Source organism: Podarcis melisellensis (assembly GCF_964234715.1).
Source record: "Podarcis melisellensis genome assembly, chromosome: 10".
Classification (NCBI taxonomy): domain Eukaryota; kingdom Metazoa; phylum Chordata; class Lepidosauria; order Squamata; family Lacertidae; genus Podarcis; species Podarcis melisellensis.
The window spans coordinates 40,716,768-40,736,357 of NC_138542.1; the positions used below are offsets into that span (position 1 = coordinate 40,716,768).

General features: G+C 43.3%; 1 protein-coding gene across 2 annotated transcripts in view; it reads right to left on the reverse strand.

Moving 5' to 3' along the window:
- The window catches only part of TMCC3 (transmembrane and coiled-coil domain family 3), a 99,343-nt gene that overhangs the window by 60,025 nt on the left and 19,728 nt on the right, over window positions 1-19,590 (reverse strand). The window contains exon 1 of one of the 2 annotated variants that reach the window (XM_081926645.1): window positions 13,021-13,252. The exons of the other annotated variant lie outside the window; for it this stretch is intronic. Coding sequence (XP_081782771.1) covers window positions 13,021-13,089 — 69 coding nt within the window. The 5' untranslated portion in view covers window positions 13,090-13,252. Of the gene's footprint in view, window positions 1-13,020; window positions 13,253-19,590 lie in introns of those variants that run through there. 2 annotated transcript variants of the gene reach the window in all.

A 19,590-nucleotide genomic window follows, 5' to 3' on the forward strand; every position in this document is an offset into this window, starting at 1 on the left:
TGAAACAGGGGGTACCCGGCTAGGTGTTTTTTCCTTTATTATAGGAACAGAAGGAGGTAACGAGCATTCATTGCTGGTTAAGATGTTGGGAAAAAGAGGTTTGACACTCGTGTCCTTAAAGACTCTTGTTGTTACAATCTCCCAGGCTGCCAGCCGGTCTTTTTGTCTTGCAAGAAGATGTGGGATCCTTGCAGACTGGAAGGAGAGCATAAATTTCCTTGGCCAGGGCATGGCCTTTAGGGGTACTACAGATATAAGATCTATCTGGAAAAAAGGGATGTTTAGCAAATCACGTAGGTACCCTTTAGCCATCCTCAGGTTATTCCACCTAAGTCTGGGGGCGTCACGGGAAAAAATGGATAGACATATTTTATTAGGTTGAAAAATCAAGGATTGCTTGTTCCTTTGGGGCAGTGGCAGCCTGCTTCTAGAACCCTTAAGGTGAGATTTCTGGTCATGTTGTCTCTTTAAGGCACTTACAAGCTGCACAGGAGATTGATGCAAATTAGATAGCTCAGTTGAGGAAGATGGATGAGTCAGAAGGGCTTGTGAAAGTTTATTCAAAGATGAAGAAATCCCTTCCAATTTCTTGAAAATGAAGCTTAAAGTCCTGATTACTAGTTGTATTTGATCAGGTACTGATTCATGGGCAGTTTGCCCTGGTGCGTCCTGTTTTAGTGACGGCGAAGGTGTAATTAAGGTGTCAGGGAGGAGGGCTTCCCTATGGCTTCCATCCCCTCCTGGATCAACTGGCTTTTCCAGCTCCCCTTGATCATACAGAGGCCAAAAGCGGTTGTATGTTTCGACAGCAGAAACAATTACTTGCTCTGTTTGGCTGTTATTGTTAGAAGGTGGTGAGGGAGATTCAAGCTTTGACTGCTTTACTCTTGGAGGTGAACAACCATTCTCAGCAGATCTTGGTCGCTTGCCATGACCCATTTGTCGCTGACTCACTGACTACGGAGGTTAAAAGTAGAGATAAACGGAGATAAAAAGAGAACTTATCTTTTGTGGACACAACTCCTCTGCTACTCCTCCTCTGCTGCTCAGCATAACCCGGTCTTCAAGGCGGCGTTTCTAATCAGCAGCAGGCTTTCTCAGCAGAAGGTTTGAGTATCCTTGTTAATACGTATATTGGCCACGACTGGCCAACAGTAGAGATAAAACGGTTAAAAACTTCTAGCAGAGGTAAAATAATTAAAAGTCTAATAAAAACAGCTATAAAAACGGCTATAAAAGGCTGTAAAAGGCTGTAAAAGGTTTGTAATCCAGGAGGGTTCACGGAGGAGAAGTTGTTACCGGACTGAGTTCACTATGCTTATTCATAGACTGGGGTGGGATCTAGCAAGTGAACCTATTCAAATGTTATTTGAAGAAGGGCTCTCTCCGACCGTGAAAGATGAACTTTCCCGGGCGCCCAGGGCGGAGTCTATGGACCAGCTGACTAAATCTGCACTGTCCATAGGAGCGCGCCTAGAAGCAAGAGCTTTGGAAAAGCGGGAAGGAAAGGGGGAACGTTGGAAGGACTTCCGCATTCCAGAGATTCCGGAGCAGTCTTTCCCGCCCGCAGAGCCGATGGAACTGGGAACAGCGCGCGCGCGCGCAGTTTCAAACACCAGTGAAGGGCGGAAGAAGGAGGGAAAGAGTGCCAAGAGATGTTATCTCTGCCAACAGCCAGGGCACTTTGCCAGAGTTTGTCCGCAAAGGAAGGAATGGCAGGGCATGGCGGGAACTGTTGGGGGAAAGGAGGAAGGAGAAATAGAGGAGCAAGTAAAAGCCAACGCCTGGTTGCCAACATCAGGGCACAGCAGCCAGGCCAGGGAGTAGTGAATGTGCCCACGCCGGAACCTCCAAGACCAGCGCTTGTGATAGAGGTGTTGCTGGAACTGCCAAACGGACACCCACTAAAGATAAAAGCGCTATTGGATTCAGGCAGCTCCTGTAATTTCATGAGTAAGGAGTTTGCTGCTGAACACCAGATACAAACTCTCCCATTAAGTAAGCCTTTGCAAGTAACCACGATTGATGGGAGGGAACTGTTGGGGGGAGAAGTGAGCCAACAGACTGTACCAATGATTATGAGGGTGGCAAGACACACAGAACTGATAGCGTTTAATGTAGCCACCTTGGGAGGAGCTCCCATCATTCTGGGAATGAGCTGGCTGGCACTACACGATCCGCTAGTAGGCTGGCATCAGAGGGTTGTTTCCTTTGGTTCAGCACATTGCCTAGAACACTGCAAGGAGGGAGAGGGTCAGGCAGGGGCCAGAGCCACTCTAGCAGGGATGGAAGTGACTGACAAGGGGAAGGTGCCACCACAATACGCTGATTTGGTTGATGTCTTCAGTGAAAAGGAAGCAGATAAACTGCCCCCGCACAGACCCTTTGACTGTCAAATCACCTTACTCCCAGGAGCACAATTGCCAGTGGGCAAGCTGTATGCCATGTCAGACCGTGAGATGCAGGAGTTAAGGGAGTTCATTGACAAGAACCTCAAGCGAGGTTTCATCAGAGAGTCACGAGCGGTGGGGGGCAGCCCAGTGTTCTTTGTGGACAAAAAAAACACGGGCAAACCCAGGCTTGTGTGTGATTTCAGGGCCCTAAATGCTGTGTCAGAACCAGTGACTTTCCCTATGCCCAGAATTGATGACATTCTGACACGGGTGAGAAAAGGGAAGATTTTTACCAAGCTGGACCTTAGGGGGGCATATAACTTGATACGTGTGAGGAAGGGGGATGAGTGGAAAACCACTATGTTCACCCCCTTGGGGGCGTTTGAGTACCTAGTTATGCCTTTTGGATTACAAGCGGGCTCCGCCTGCTTTCAATCATTTATGAATCACGTCCTGGGGCCATTGCTCTACAAGAACTGCGTGGCGTTCTTAGATGACGTCCTGGTGTACTCAGAGAATGAGGAGCAGCATGTGCGAGATGTTAGAGAAGTACTGAGCAAACTGCGAGAAAATCGGCTGTGGGTGAAACTGGAGAAATGCCAGTTTCATAGCAGGGAGGTGGAATTCCTGGGGTACCGGTTGTCTGACAAGGGGTTGGCTATGGATCCCGGCAAGGTTCAAGCAGTACTGGAATGGAAAACACCAAAGACCAAGAAGGACGTGCAAAGGTTCCTGGGCTTCGGAAACTTCTATAGGAAGTTCATCAAGAACTTTGCCCATTTAACAGCGCCCATCACGGATTGTCTTAGCAGCAAGAAAAAATTTGCTTGGACGGAAGAAGCGCAAGGGGCATTCGAACGCTTAAAGGCAGCGTTTGCGTCGGAGGAGCAACTTTTGCACGTGGATCTACGGCAACCAATGCGAGTGGAGACGGACGCGTCAGACCGAGCGGTAGGGGCCGTGCTCCTCCAGCCGGGGAAAGATGCGTCTGAATGGAGACCGTGTGCATTCTTCTCGCGGAAGTTGAACAAATCCGAGAGGAACTACACAGTATACGACCGAGAACTGCTCGCCATTCATGAAGCATTCCGGAGATGGCGGCACTTGCTGATTGGGGCGCAGCACAAGGTTCAAGTCCGGACTGACCACAAAAATCTGGAGTACTGGAGAACAGCCCGAGTGCTGAACCAGAGACAAGTGAGATGGGCCCAGGAGTTCTCCAAATTCAATTTTGAGATTCGTTACGTGCCAGGGTCCGAGAACGTAAGGGCGGACGCTCTTTCCAGAAAGCCTGAGTACTTAGAGGGGGAGGGGGCGCCGGAAGCAAGGCACGTAATCCCTGAAGACCGCTGGGTGTGTGGGGCGGCTTTGGTGGGGCAGAAAGAACTGTTAGAGGGTACGGAGAACGACGAATACGCCCAAGAGAAACTCAGAGAACTCAGGAGGGCAGCGGAGAACACAGGGGGGTTTGAAGAAAAGAGTGGGGCGTTGTATTACAAAGGGGCACTGTACATACCCGATGGGGAACTGAGGGGCAGAGTACTCAAGCAGTTGCATGATAGCCCCACAGCGGGGCATTTTGGACAGCACAAAACCATGTGGTTGGTTACCAGGGAATTTTGGTGGCCCAAGGTGAGGGAGGATGTACGGGAATATGTCAGGGGTTGCGACAGGTGCCAGCGAGCGAAAGGGGAGAGGGTGGCGCCAGCGGGGCTCTTACAACCCTTACCCACACCAGAAAGGCCATGGGAGGCAGTCTCCATAGATTTTATGACGGACCTGCCAAAATCCAAGGGCAAAACGGCGGTCATGGTAGTGGTAGATCTATTAACTAAGATGTGTCATTTTATAGCCTGTTCTCATGCGGTCACAGCGGAAGAAACCGCCAAGTTGTTCGTAGAGCATATTTTCCGGTTGCATGGCGCCCCCTTGAGGGTGGTCAGCGATAGAGGGAAACAGTTTACTTCCAGGTTCTGGAGGAAACTTATGAGCTTACTGCACGTGGAAATCAATTTCTCCACTGCCCGGCACCCGGAAACAAATGGGCAAGCGGAAAGGGCAAACGGGATTTTACAACAATACCTGAGGTGTTATGTAAAGGACCGAGAAAATGATTGGGTAGATAAGTTACCTCTGGCAGAATTTGCCTACAACAACGCTGAGAACGTGTCCACAGGGCTGAGTCCCTTTCTGGCAAATTATGGGTGTCATCCCAGGGCATTTCCAGGGGAAGGAGGGAAGAGGTGGAGTGTGCCGGCGGCGGAACATTTTGTTGAAGAGATGGAAGCCATCCACCGTCAGCTACAACTTAACTTAGAGAGAGCCAAGGAAGAATATAAAAAGCAAGCAGACAAAAATAGGAGGGAAGGTGAAACTATAAGGGTGGGAGACCGGGTGTGGCTATCCACCCAGGGACTACCTTTCAAGGGGGGTTGTAAGAAACTGAAACCCAAAAGATTGGGACCCTTTGAGGTCATACAGCAGGTGAACCCAGTAGCATTCAAACTCAGACTGCCCAGTCACATGAAATTGCACCCAGTATTTCACAGGTCATTACTGTCGCCGTACCGAGAGGGACGTGAATGGGGGGGGGAGCGTGAGAGAGAGGTCTCCCGAACGCCCGTGATAGAAGAGAGAGAACGCGACATGAACGTGGCAGGAATCATTGATTCCAGGTGGAAGGGGGATCAGGTGGAATATCTGGTAGAATGGGAGGGGGAAGTAGAGTCGGAAAACACTTGGGTACCCGCTGAGGTAGTCAATGACGAGGTTTTAATAGAAACATTTCATCGGCGTTTCCCAAAAAAACCGCAACCCGTGGCACGATTTAGAAGGGAACACTTTGGGACCACTGATGAGGAAGGAGAGTTTGGAGGGTTCCCAGAGTCAGGGGTGGGTGAGGAAGCCGACTCCGACGAAGAAGAGGAAGACGGGGAGAGAGACGGTACGCCATGGTTAGAAGTGTTTGAATCCTCGGACGACGAGGAGAGTTCCTTTAGGGGCTTTCCGCCCTCACCGCCAGTGGGAGAGGACGCGGGGGGTGAAGGGGGCCCTGAGGGGGAGGGGGATGTCAGGGAACTGTCATCGGAAAGAGAGTTGGTGCAGAGGCTCCAGCAGACTCGGAGAGATTCTGCAGCGGAGGAGGGAACCAGCAGGGGGAGAGCAGAAGCTCCGGCAAAAGGGGAGTCGGAGGAGGGAGGGCTCTGGGATACTTCTAGTGAGAATAGTGCAGAGGTAACAAGACCCCCGTTGGCAACTCCCACCCTTCGCCGGAAGCTGTCACGTAGAGAGTCACGAAGGCGCATGTCCGTGAAACAACTTTTATGTTGGCGTAAATTTCGTAGACGCCCACTGTCAGATTCTACCAGCGACTAACGGAGTCATGCCTTGGGAGGCTCCGTTAGTGCCTCGGTTTGGCTGAACTGCCAAACACCAGAGGGATCAAGCTTTTACGCACAAGCAGCTCATTATCCCATCACACTTGATCATTTAATATAGGGTAGACATGACTTCGTTGCCAGGCTGTTCAGTTTACAGTGACGGTTCCATTCATACAATAGCTGCTCCTAATTTAGAGCAAAATCAGATCAAAAGCTCATTAACTGGAAGACAAAGGAAATTTTGCTTAGCAGGGAAACAAATCAGATTTATTTTCTTTTGTATAGTTGATGGACTGTTTGCCTTACAGGAAGAGTAGGTGGTTGACTATGACATCAACCTAATGTCTGTTTCTAATTTAAAAACATGCCATGATTTGAGAGGCCCATCTATTTGCATATTTGCATAAAGCAGCATAATTGCAGAACAGGTGTTGACTGATCACCAATGCAGTCTACAGCTTAGTAATCTTAGCATATTCACCCTATAACTGGAAAAGAATGATCATAAAGAGCACATAATTGCTGCCTGGACACTATACTTTAAAAGCCCCTCTGTTCCCATTTGCAAGTTACTACCTATGCGATCCTTATGTCGTACAAGGGGGCAGATGGCAAGATTCAAATATGAAGTGCCTTATGCTGAATCAAACCATTGGTCCATCAAGCTTGGCACTGTCTACTCTACACCAACTGGTAGCCAGCCTCCAAAGTTTCAGACGGAAATTGTTCCCAGCCCTATCTGTAGACGCAAGGGATTGAACTCACAACCTTTGGCATGCGGACTACATGCTCTACCACTGAGCTACGTGCTAGGGGAATTTTCTTCCATTCCTCTGGTGGGGTTCAAATGCCTGAAACCATGGTATGAAGTGAGTTTCTGATTCCAAAGGACAAACTTTATCAGAATCTTTTCAACTTCCACATAGGGAGGATTTTTAGCATACATATTGACATGTGAAATGCCCACTTTTCCTACAATACCAGGACTATGAAGACACCATGTGTACACAACACACACTCATTTCACCTAAGTGTGTGAACAAATGCAAAACATCTTTTAGAAAACAACTATTCTGAATCCTGACATTTTATGCCTTCAAATAGCACATTCTTATTAATCCTACACATGTCAATGGGAAAAGGCACTTACTCCAATGTGTTTTCTTATCATAGCTGTGATGCAGTATGTCGGCTTTTTGAGGTTCTTTCAACTTGTGCAGATAAAAGTGAACTGGTCCTTTCTAAAGTGGGTCAGACCTGAACAAGCAATAAGCAAGGCAAGGCATAATCTCAGTTGGAAAGAATTATTTTCTTTGTGTTCATTAGGATGAAAGCAGCTTCTGTCCCATTTTGGACAATAGGACTTTCATAGTGGTAGGGAGATAATGGGAGAATTAACGACATTAGCCCAGAAATAGCATTCAGCAGTCCGCAAAGTGGCCTACAGTAATAACTATCTTTCACAATGTTCCTGTGAGGCAAATAAGTATGTACTATTAGACTGATATAGAACCTGTTTGCTGATAAGGAAAACCTATCCAAAACCCATATTTTTAGTAGTAGCCTCTAATTTTGATACTAGGGATGAATTCCCAAATAGCAAAAACATTCAGGAGGCTGTATTGCAGGCCTTCATTCATGGTTCTTAGCCTGTGGTTGTCAGAGTGGGCGGATAATCTCCCAAAAGAAGCAAAGGCTGATAGCAAAGAAGCTGGATTCTTCCTACACTGTTCCACACTCTCCATTCCCCAGCTTCCTTTCCCCATCTGATTAAAAGAAAAAACACAGAACTAGCCAAAAGCCTTCTACAATATATCACTAACAGCTGGATGAGCTGTGTCCACTCCAGTGATTTATTGCTATACAGAGAGAGCCCGCGAAGAAGCCATGAGCTCAGTGGTCTTGAAAACCTTGTTCTCTAAATCTAGATGTGCTCTGAGTGACAGTGGTTACCCACTAGTAATGGGAATGCCATCTGCAGTAGAAATGGTTAAAAGGAAGTTACACCTCACATTCCAGGGTGATGTCCTGCCATAAAAAAAGACTCTTGGACTTAGTGAGTCCTGTCTAAATTAGCCAAAATCCCATCCATTCCTTACTCTCTCTTTTTTTCATTGCAGTTCCTACACATTGTGCTACCACTGACTTTTTCTTTCATAACCTACCCTGGAAATCAGAACAGCAAATGTGGGAAACACAATATTGTGCACAGGTGAAAGGGATTCAGCTCATATGTAGGAATGGGGGAGACATACCATTCAGACCACACTTTAAGATGAACCTAACTAATCCACACTTTCCGAAACAATATGAGAACTGCGCAGCTCATCCTTCAAAATTTTCACTTCTTCAGATTTTGCAACATGGTTTCTGATTTTTGCAATACAATTCAATGCAGCTGTACATAAATACTGTGTACAAAAATGCATACACTGAGGTAAAGTGTACGCATAATACATATATTAGTGAAAACAATATACAAAACACATTGTATCAGAGGAAACGGATTTGCAGTTTTTTGTATTTTAGACAGAATTGTATACAAATGTGTATATTAGAGGAGATATTCATGAAAAAATGCAGGTGAATTTCCATCAGTGTGGAAATGTGGAAAACTGATCTTAAGGTTGGAGAAATGGGAAACTGAATGAATCAAAAACTGACAGATTCACCCATCACTATCCATAGCTGAAAGCTCCATATCAGTGAAAGGTATTCCAAGGAACATTGTATCCCATTACTGAGGCTACTGCCTTCAAACACACACACACACATAGAAAAGCACAGGGAGAAAAGTTCTGTCCAAGACCTTTGCCTGCTCAGTTAATTTTGTCTTTGTAGGGAGTATTTTACATAGGGGGAAATGTGATCACCCATGCAGTCTGAAGTGGTATACCATTCTACCACCTCTTTCTGATCAAAATAACCTAACTGATAATACAATAAGTTCCTATAAGATAACAAACTCCATGTTGTTAAATGAGATATTTTAATTATTCAAGAAATGAAAATTGTAAGAAAACATACTTTGTAGTATGATAAAATCCTGATTATTAATATCAACAATTATAGAATCATAGAACTGTAGCGTTCGAAGATACCACCGGGGGGGGGGGGTTAGCTAGTTCAACCCTTTGCTATGCAGGAATCCTGCCCGCAGCCATCCTTAAAAAGGTAAAGGTAAAGGGACCCCTGACCATTAGGTCCAGTTGTGACTGACTCTGGGGTTGCGGCGCTCTTCTCGCTTTACTGGCCGAGGGAGCCGGCGTACAGCTTCCGGGTCATGTGGCCAGCATGACTAAGCCACTTCTGGCGAACCAGAGCGGCGCACGGAAACGCCATTTACCTTCCCGCCGGAGTGGTACCTATTTATCTACTTGCACTGTGATGTGCTTTCGAACTGCTAGGTTGGCAGGAGCAGGGACCAAGCAACGGGAGCTCACCCCATCGCGGGGATTTGAACCGCTGACCTTCCGATCGGCAAATCCTAGGCTCTGTGGTTTAACCCACAGCGCCACCCACAGCAGCCATCCTTGGGTGGGCTCAAACCACCAACCTATGACCCACTGCACCACAGACACCAATGCCCATATTGATATCATGTTTACAGTCAATGTTTGCAATTTGTTTTATTTGTATGTTAACTTTAACATTGCATGACTCTTTCAAATGCAGAAGCGGTTTCTATGGCTGAAGCTTAAAACTGAATGTTATGCTTTCTTGCTTTCAAACCCTGTTCTCGAGCAAAAATATGTTCTCTTTGCATAGCTACAAGGCAAGAAGGAACAGGATTGTTTGCTCTGAAAAGACATTCAATATGCTTTCAAAAACATGTTAAGAATGTGCTCCATTTTATCAAGTCAGATGCCTGCAGGAATATCTTCTTAATATGGATTTCAAATTAAAATACTGTACTACTATTGAATGATGCAGTCCATCAAACCCTGGTTCTGCAGAACTTCCATTCAGTTGAAGATTCATTTTCAAGAGACTGAAATGTGAAAAGCCATTCCTAAATATATACAGTTCTACAGGGGGAAATCCTGATGGATAGAGGACAAAAATGCACATTATAGAGAATATATCTGTTCACAGTTGATGAAAGGAACGTTGAAATGCTATTCCAAGTCCAGAGTCTTGCATGGCCATCAATAAATTTTAAAACCATATTACAAACAAATTTAATACCGAATTTCTGTCTTGCACCCATGTACTCTGACAGCAAGAGAGAAGCGCAAGAGCACTTCAAGCGAGACATGTGAATATCTGTCATTCTTCATATTCTAGTTTTCCAGGCATCAAAGACTCTGTATGCATGCATTCACCTATATCTCAGGGACTACCATACTAAAAGCAAAGCCTTCTCAGCAGTGTCCCTCTCTGCCTTAGGAATGCTTTCTCTAAAGAGGCCTACCTGCACCAGGAAAAACATCCTTCCATTTTAATTAACATTATTATAGACTATTATTTACACTTTTGTCTCTATTTTTGTCATAGTTGGGTTGTTTCTAGCTTTTATTGAATAGTTTTAGCTTCATTGTGACTGGGTAATTTGATTGTGGCTGCTAACATTTATGTTCTGTACTGCTTTTGGGAGATTATATATATATGCTTGTTTTAAATTCCTTGTACACCACTCAGAGAACTAAATTATGGGAAGATTTGTTGTTATTTTATTATTATTTATTAAAATTGTATACCTCACTTCACTAGCAGATCCCAGAGAGGTTCACAATAGAAAAACTACAAAATGAGAAAACAAAATACCCAACAAAAACAAACACAAACCATTAACCCCCCCTTCCACAAACACGTTTTAAAATGTTATTTTATAGGCCAGGCTTAGGGTTTCAACTCTGAATGACGTAGGCTTGGAACTGGTTAGCAGCGAGAAGGCAGGACAGAACTCCAAGTGAGCTGGAGATGACAGGCTGGGTAAGAGACAGAGGATGGCTTTTTGCTGTCCTTTGAATCCAAGGAGGAGGCTTATGGAGGAGGCTGGACCCTCTTGGGATGTGAATGCTCTGAAATCCCTTCATTTAGGTTCAGGTTGTATATATGTGCAAATAAACCATATATAATAAAGACACCATAGTCTCTGCTGTGCCTTATTCCTAAAAGGAAACAGGTAAGTGACTGAAACCCCTGGAATCTCGCACTGCTCACGGGGAATGGGGTGACGTGTAACAATATATGTTTATGTTGCATCCTGCTCTGGAGTTGATTTTAATGAGTTGGTTCTAAATCACCTAAGAAAATAAATATTGTAAGCCAACTCAGGCATTACAGAATTAGAAATTACATGTATAGATCATAGACTCATAGAACTGTAGAGTTGGAAGGGATCCTGAGGACCATCTAGTCCAACCCTTTGCAATACAGGAATATGCAGCCGTCTCATACGTGGATCGAACCTGCAGCCTTGGCATCATCAGCACCACAGAAAATGTAAACAGAAAAGTAATTTGTGCATGAGATTCAACTTGGATGTGGATGAAAAGAAAATGTCGCATGCAGCCCTACATAATACAGTGGTACCTCGGGTTACATACGCTTCAGGTTACATATGCTTCATGTTACAGACTCCGCTAACCCAGAAATATTGCTTCAGGTTAAGAACTTTGCTTCAGGATGAGAACAGAAATTGTGCTCCGGCGGCACGGCAGCAGCAGGAGGCCCCATTAGCTAAAGTGGTGCTTCAGGTTAAGAACAGTTTCAGGTTAAGTACGGACCTCCGGAACGAATTAAGTACTTAACCCGAGGCACAACTGTATGCTATTAGTATCCAAGGGAAGACAAACATTTCCTTTTGCAAACTGGTCCTTAGATGTTTAATCTAAAATCGCAAGGTTTTAGTGCTTAAGAATCCATAGTCCCCATGGAACCTATTGCTCCACAAAGATGCAAAGTCACCAAAAGTATCCTTCACATTGCTACCAGAAACAAAGTACTGCACATGCAAAAGCATAGCTTACCTCCCACCTTTATTATATTCTTTCCCACATATTCTAATCCTATGAGGTCAAACCACACGTCAATGTGGTGAGTATTCAGTACCCAGCAAAATCAAGACCCTTAATGAGAAATTATGCACAATTTGCAATGGCACTGTTTCTTTCTGGCTTTCTTGCTGTTTTACATGTTCTTTCTTTACCTCAGGGAGAGGGAGAGAATAATTTGGAGAACTTCGAAAGCTCATTAATAACAGACTACAGTAATTGCTGCACAATTTCATCTTAAACTTTCATCTGAATATGCTATATGCTTATAGTAGTCATCCTGCTCTTGAAGTATAATTTAAAAATATGTATGCATTTCAGATACAAATCAGTAGCGTGTTTTCCTTACATTTTAGTCATCATGCCAAGCTTCTCATACGAAAATGTTTATAAGGTCATTTATCTTTTTCCATAACATGAGCGTGCACACAAACATTTCAGTTTAATCAAAAGATACAGATATTAGCACATGCTCACTTACTGTAGTTATGTAATTCAGGACACAACAAGGCATGGTATATCCAGCCATCCTGTCTGATCACTGCAGTTATATTTTATAGACAATCATTTCTTTTTAACATCTATCCATTTAACACCCCAAGGTCTCAAGAGATTATCAGGCCGTCATAAGCACTTGGTGGAACTGAGGCTTGTAAACCACGATAGTACTTTTTATGAGATAATATTCCTATTTGTAGTTTGGTTTTGACTGTCTCTTCAAGTCTTTGTATAAGGTAACATACAACTGGAGCATGAAAAGAAGTAAAACTGCTCTGGTGATCAATTCATAGGAATGCGTTTTCCCACTTCAGGCAAGCATGTATTAGTGATTTAAATATCCTCAATTATTTCAAGGTAATATACAAATGTGTTCTAAAGATTGCATGGTCCATATATGGATATGTGCTTTTGAACCTATGATAGAGGCCACTAGATCTATAGGCCAAATATATATTTTGAAACATTAAATTAAATATTTAAATTGTACACACGCGTACAAACACACACAAGGAACCTTAGAAATAACAAAAGACATTATCAAAAATCTTGTTTGGGATTTTTTTCATCCCACCCACAAAACCACACACTCCTTTGCATTAAAACAAAACAAAAAAAAAGGCAGGTTAATAAAACGCACAATTTGTTTACCAGAGACCAAAAGATCAAATTAATGATTCTGACAGAATTTGAGAAACCTCGGTGTTCTTAAAGACATTGGACCACCATCATAATTTCTTAACTCCTTACCAGCAGATCTGCACAAGTCTTCTGCTTAAATTTCAAGCCTTCATCCGAATCCCCATCTGGGTCTGCCATTTACCGTAGTTGGTCAAAAAGAATTATTTTAGGGTCCTGGGTTTGCCTTCACAAGGCAGCCTGCACACCAGCTTGTGCCATGACTTGTACTAGCACTAGTACCTACAACAAACAGCACAACGCGGCAGGTAATACCAGTTGAAACCTGTAACACAAAAACGAAGTCTGCTTTCCCAAGGAGGCAAAGTTCATGGATGACATTTGCAGTTGATGGCCAGATAGGCTGAGCTGCTGCAAGTGACTGCGATACCAATTAAATTCAAGTCAGTCATGTGACTTCCAAACAGTATGTAACTATGTAATACAAAGGTGTGGCAACCACTAGACCAGCCCTGAATCATGCTGATTATAGAACCAGGACGAACATAAAAGACTTGACTTAATAAAGAGGAGAACACATATAAGTAGACTGCTTCCTGTCTACAATAAGGGCTGATTCAACTAGGCTTCTCAGAAAGTATTTACCTGTTCTTCTGGGGGTGCTCTTAAACTTCCCAGGAAAATATATTATGTAGGTAAGAAGAGGTGGAACCACATTCGTTTGTTAAAATATACAAACAACCCCAGAGGACTTTGGCCATTACAGCATAGATAGTAATCTTAAAATAGCTCTGGCAGTGTGCCAGATTACCAATTTATAATCCTCACCTAGGAGCTTCTACATTCTCAGATATTGTTCCAAACTCTTGTTCAGAGGTGAGGAGCAAAAAAAAAAAACCCCAGCCCCTGACATCCATCTCTTTCTACCCCTCTTGCTCATGTAGGGGCAAACCTCCAGTGTCTACCTATACCAGGTTGCTCCACACTCTTTACATAATTTAAGGGGAAAGGTTTCTCACCCCTTTGCCCTCTTCTCCCCCTTAGCTCTCTTACAAAATAATATTATAAAAATCAGCTTTTATCACCAGAAACTTCCTTGGATCTGCTGCTTGGAACAACAATAGTATCAAAACAGAATTCACCCTCATAGTAGACAAAACAAGGGCTTCTAATCCACTGCTCAATTTTGTGGTGTATTGTACAACTCTACATTTCTATCTGCCTGTATACAAGAATGATTTTGGGAGGAGCCCTCTTCTTGTAGGTGTATGAGAATGGTCAAACATCTGGTAACACAGTTTCCTAGACACCACTAAGAGGTGTATGCATGACTCTTCTGCAACATTAGCCTTCAAATTGCTAGACTGGTGCCTACATTTTGCTACACTAATAAACTGATACCTATTAGAAGCAGACATCATTCATCACGGCTGCAGTGCTTCTTTCAACATGTTGGCACGTTTGTTAGTAAGACAGGGTAGCAAATGGGTTGACCTTATGCCATCTCATAGATTACAGAGAAAGGCAATCAAAGGGGGAAAAGTTGTCAAGTGCAATTGTGGCTCACAGAAACACTGGGCCAAATCAGCACACATACTGCATAGACAGACTCATAGCATCATATAATTGCAGAGTTGGAAGAGATCCTGCGGGTCATCAAGTCTAACCCTCTGCAATGAGGAACCTCAATTAAAGGCATCCAACAAAGGCCTGTGCAGAGCTCATCTGAGGCCCAGGAAGGGAGCCTTGTTAACAACACAAGAACAGGCCTTCTCTGCAGTAGCTCTCCATCTGTGGAATGGTCACCCCAGGGAAGTTCACCTGGTGCCTTCATTATACACCTTTAGGAGCCAATGCAAAAATGTTCCTTTTTAACCAGGCCTTTGGTTGATTTTATTGACACCCTATGCCCTTTTAAAATGTGTTTTTTTTCTTGGGGGGTTATTGGGTTGCTTTTATTTTGATTATGTATTTTGTGGTTTTATATTTTGATTTTATTCTGTGAACCGCCCTGAGGCCTCCGGGTATAGGGCGGTATATAAATTCTAATAATGATGATGATGATATTATAAATTCAAACAAAAAAGCAGCTAATGGAGATATACTGCAACATTGTACTGCTGAAAGTCCAATTTCTTCTATATATATTACTCATTGGCAGTACAGGAGTTCTAGAAAATACATATAATCCACTTTCATCCTCACTGACAACTAGCCTCCATTTTTATCTATGGATTACCAAAATCACCAACAGGCTTTAACAACTTTTCCTGGCAAGATAAATACTTGTAGAAGTATTCCCAAACTAAAGGTAATCTGTTCATATCTTGAAGCAGTTATTTAGGACTGGATTCTCTCTTCTTTTGTTACAGAAAAAGAAGCTGCAGGAGAAAATATATCTAGGAAAATCAGTGTGAAATATATTTCTGCTCTGACTTTTCTGACAGCTTAATTGTTTAAGAAGGCAAGGAGCCTTATTTTAGCAAATAATTGTATCATATTCCAAAGCCCTGAAACTGTTGTTTTTTATTAGTGGTATTCTTTTCCCATGCTTTCTTCTACAACATATTTATAATTCAGATTCCTGCAGTAGGAAAGCAGGGATTAATTGTCAGAGCTAAAGGCAGAGGAGGATGATACTCAAGGGAGAACTGACCAATTCCTTTTTCACTTTTTCTCTCATCTGTTTTGCTTTTTCCTATCCACTGAAAATTGAAAGGAATCGGATGAGGGACTCAAGGCAGTGGCAAAGGGCCAAACATTGCTTACAAGACAGCTGCTTGTTATGTCTTGATGTTTTGACACTGTGCTCAAATATTGCTTTCAAAAAGTTAGGGCTTAGAAATGTGAACATGGTTAGTAGCCTCACCTCTGGCCAAGACAGCATCAGCATATGACTATTCAACGAATCTTTCCCCCAGCATGCTAATAAAATTCATTTTTAAAAAGCTTTAAAGTTAAACACTTATTAAATAGGGGAGGGGTGAATATAAGACTTGTTTAAAAGCCAAACAAATAAATTATTTATTAAAACTTATACAAAATATCATATTATATTTGCAGGTTAGATTTTTAAATGACACTTTCTGTAAACCTACCTAGATATTTTTCCTAGTCTAAGTCAATAGCCAAATACTCTTATCTTTTTCTCCCCCAGCCAACTCACAGGTTTATACTGTCTTCTGTCTAGGCAGGAACTTACTGCTTCTTGTGGACAACTACCAACAGCTGACAATTTGACTCCTACTATTCTGGAGGACTGCTGCTGGAGACTTGTTCTCCCTGTAGACCTCCTCAGTTTCAGCCTTCTGCTATTTCAGCTTCCTGATCTTCTTTGGACAGCCACTGCCTGCTGCTGCTAGGACCTCCCAGTTCTACTCTGGCTTCTGCTTCTTCTACAGGCAAATGCTGCTGCTTCAGCTCCCAGATGCAGACTCTCACATGAGCCCTTCACATGCTCTGCCACTCAGACTTCCTTTTTATTTTATACAGTCAGAACCATTTTACCTATCAAAAGATTTCATTGATTTTTAATCAAGGACCATTATTTAGGGTGGTCTCTAATGCAAACTGGCATAACAAAAAAAACCTGACAAGGCACATAGCTTTTGTAGCAACATAGTTGTCCTTAGCAGTCTGTGAAACCTATGTATTATAAATCCCAGGCCTCCATTAGAAGTGAATTGCAAATATTCCCTGTGGGAAACTGGCATGCACAGCAAATGCAGAATTGAACCCTGCCCATCAGCTGATGTCACACACTCAGTGGTTAACAGGCAAGCGTGCTTTTGAGGGGAAAGACCTTGTAGGCCAAATTAGAAATCTTGGTGGGCCAATATTGGCCTACAGGCCAGAGACTGCCTACCCCAGCGCTATACAAATAACACACAGCATCATCATAACACCTTCAGTTCAGGATAGAAGATACGATGAAATAAACACTCCCCACATTATCGATCACTACACAGGCATTCGACTTAGCACCTCTACAGTTACACAATACTAACATTGAGATCATTATTTTATCTCCTTCCTTTTCTTGAAGTTATAAGTTGCGCTTATGAGCAATATCAAATCCCAGAATAGAGACAAAATCAGAGGAACACAATGGCAATGCTGTAATACTTGTTCTGACAGGCAACTGCAATACTGTGTGGGTTATAACTAAGAACCAAAAGCAGATCTGTCGAGTTTACAGTAACAAGATGTACTTGTCAGGATCAAAAGCGCTGTGTGACACCATGCCATCTTAGATAAGCCATCTTGATCAAGATAACAGCATCCTGGAGCAAAGACACATTGACTTGAAGAGGACACATCTTGCTGATTAAATAATAATAAAAAGTGCTTAGGATCACAGCCAAAGTGCACATCTTTAAGTTGTTAGTAAAAAACATACTGTTTCATCGGTTGTTACTAAAGCTTGTCAAGCAGCATTCAGACCAAGGTTTGATTCTGGTTTCTTCAGCTTATCTGCACGTTAGGTTAGCCAGTGACATAATGTGTATAGCTTACATCAGAAGCAAAGGCTTCTTGTTATAATGCTCCTTACTCAGAGCATTCCCATCACTGAATTGGGAAGCGAAGGACACATGATGACAGCCACATTTCATATCTATCCTGTTGTTCTATATGAAATACTGTGTTTTCCCTATACCAGCTTTGATCCAAATTGAGAAAAAGAACCATCTGTGGTAGCTGTGTTTTAACTTGGTAACATAGACATACTGAGACACACAGAAGGACCGAATTGACAATTTACAATGAAATCTAAAAGGTAGGCATAATGCTTATCACAGAGCAGCTATCTACATGTCATCACTGTTGGAATTCTGCTACCCGGTCATCGGTATGTGCCTATCTGATCAGGCACCGGCTGAATTCCTTAGACCTCCCTCCGGCGTCTCCCGGCGGGATAAACAACACGAGGTCCGTTCCGGCGATTTTCCTCAGGCTGTGAGGAAAACACACCAACTGCTTCTCCTTCTCTCCTCCTCCCTGCATATCCCCAGGGAGGGGAATCAGACACAGACAGTAGCGTATCTACATGTTCTTTATTTGTGTCTTTTAGCAGTCATCCAGAAAACATGTCTGCTCTCTTCAACAAACAGAGAGAAACTCAAAAACTCCACCCATGTACTTCCTGTACAGGTCATATGACAAACCCACTGAGCTAACATCCGGTGCTCAGTACAGAATGGACTGCCCCTTTGTTCCCATGGCAACAGTCACAAACATCCTGTTTGGCTTTCCAGCCACAAGCAGCAGACTGTGCTGCCTTTGCTTGCTGCAGCTTTGGTGCTTTAGAATAACATCCTCCCCCTAAAGTATCAATGCGTGCTGCGAGCAAAGCGTCATCCAGAGAAGAAAACAAACAGTTGTTATACTTATAACATTCCCCTGTTGTTTCAGTTCCACCCTTGGAACTACCCGCCACTGGTTTTACCAATGTACCTCTCTGGTTGTGTGACTTCCAAGGAATGAGTGCTTCTGCATTACCTTGGTTAACAGCTCTCTGTTGTGCCTTTGTCTCTGACTCAGACACAGCTTCAATCTGACCTTGGTCGTTTACAACAGCAACAGCTAAGTAAGCAAACTCTTGTGAATACCTCTTGGGTGGTACACCCTTCGTTGCTCTCTCAGACCTACGTAAAAGGTGCTGCTCTTCTTTGCTTACTGGTTCAGCCTCTGAACTCTCTGGAGAACCAGTACTAAGCTTAATCAGTGGTTCATCCTCCTCTTCTGAGGGTCTGGTCATTGTGTGAGACTTCCTCTCAATGACTGTGACAACTGAGCTGTCTGAGCTATCGCTGTCATCATCAGTACTACTGAACTCAATAAAATCAACATCATCATCATCATCATCATCAGAATCATCATCACCTGTGGGAAATGTGTGAACAACCACTCTCTCCTGTTCAGGAGCACCCTCTAGAAATTTTGTGAGAATCACCTTTCCAGATTCAGACAAAATTACTCTGTAGAGACCCTTTTCATAACCCACAAAAATGCCTCTGGCATTCTTTACTCCACCTGGAGCTTCTGTCCTCACATGAGACCCAAAAACCTTGAAATGGGCAACAGAAGGTTTTCTGTGGAACAGTTTTTCAAAAGGAGAACATCCCAACTCTTTTGAAAACTTTCTCAACCAGGTATAACAATATGACATTAGCGATTCAGCCCAGTACTCATGTGGCAGATGTGAACTTAGCAATTGCGCATGCATTCCCTTTTGCAATTCTTTGTTCACCCTAACACAAACACATCTATTCCAAGCTTCTTCGGAAGCTGCAAGTTTGTGTTTTATCCCTTTCTTCTTCAGGAACCTCTGGAACTCCTGTAAAAGAAAAATTGGCTTCTCATCTGTGCAAAGACAATCTATGTCAGCATCATGCATACTTTTAACCTTGTCACAAAACTCTTTAAACCTTTCTAAGGCTTCTTTCGGTCTCTCCAAAAGATAAATCCAGACAAAACCTGTAAAAGAATCAACACATATTAGGTAATACTTTGCATTGCCTCTAGATGGTTCTAAAGGACCAATCACATCAGCATACACCCGCTGAAATGCTCTTTTGCCCTTCGAGGTCACCTGCTTGGCGTTCTTCTCAGCTACACCTGCAAACGAGATCATGTTAGAATCACAAGAATTACATTCCATGTAATCACTTTGATCAAAAG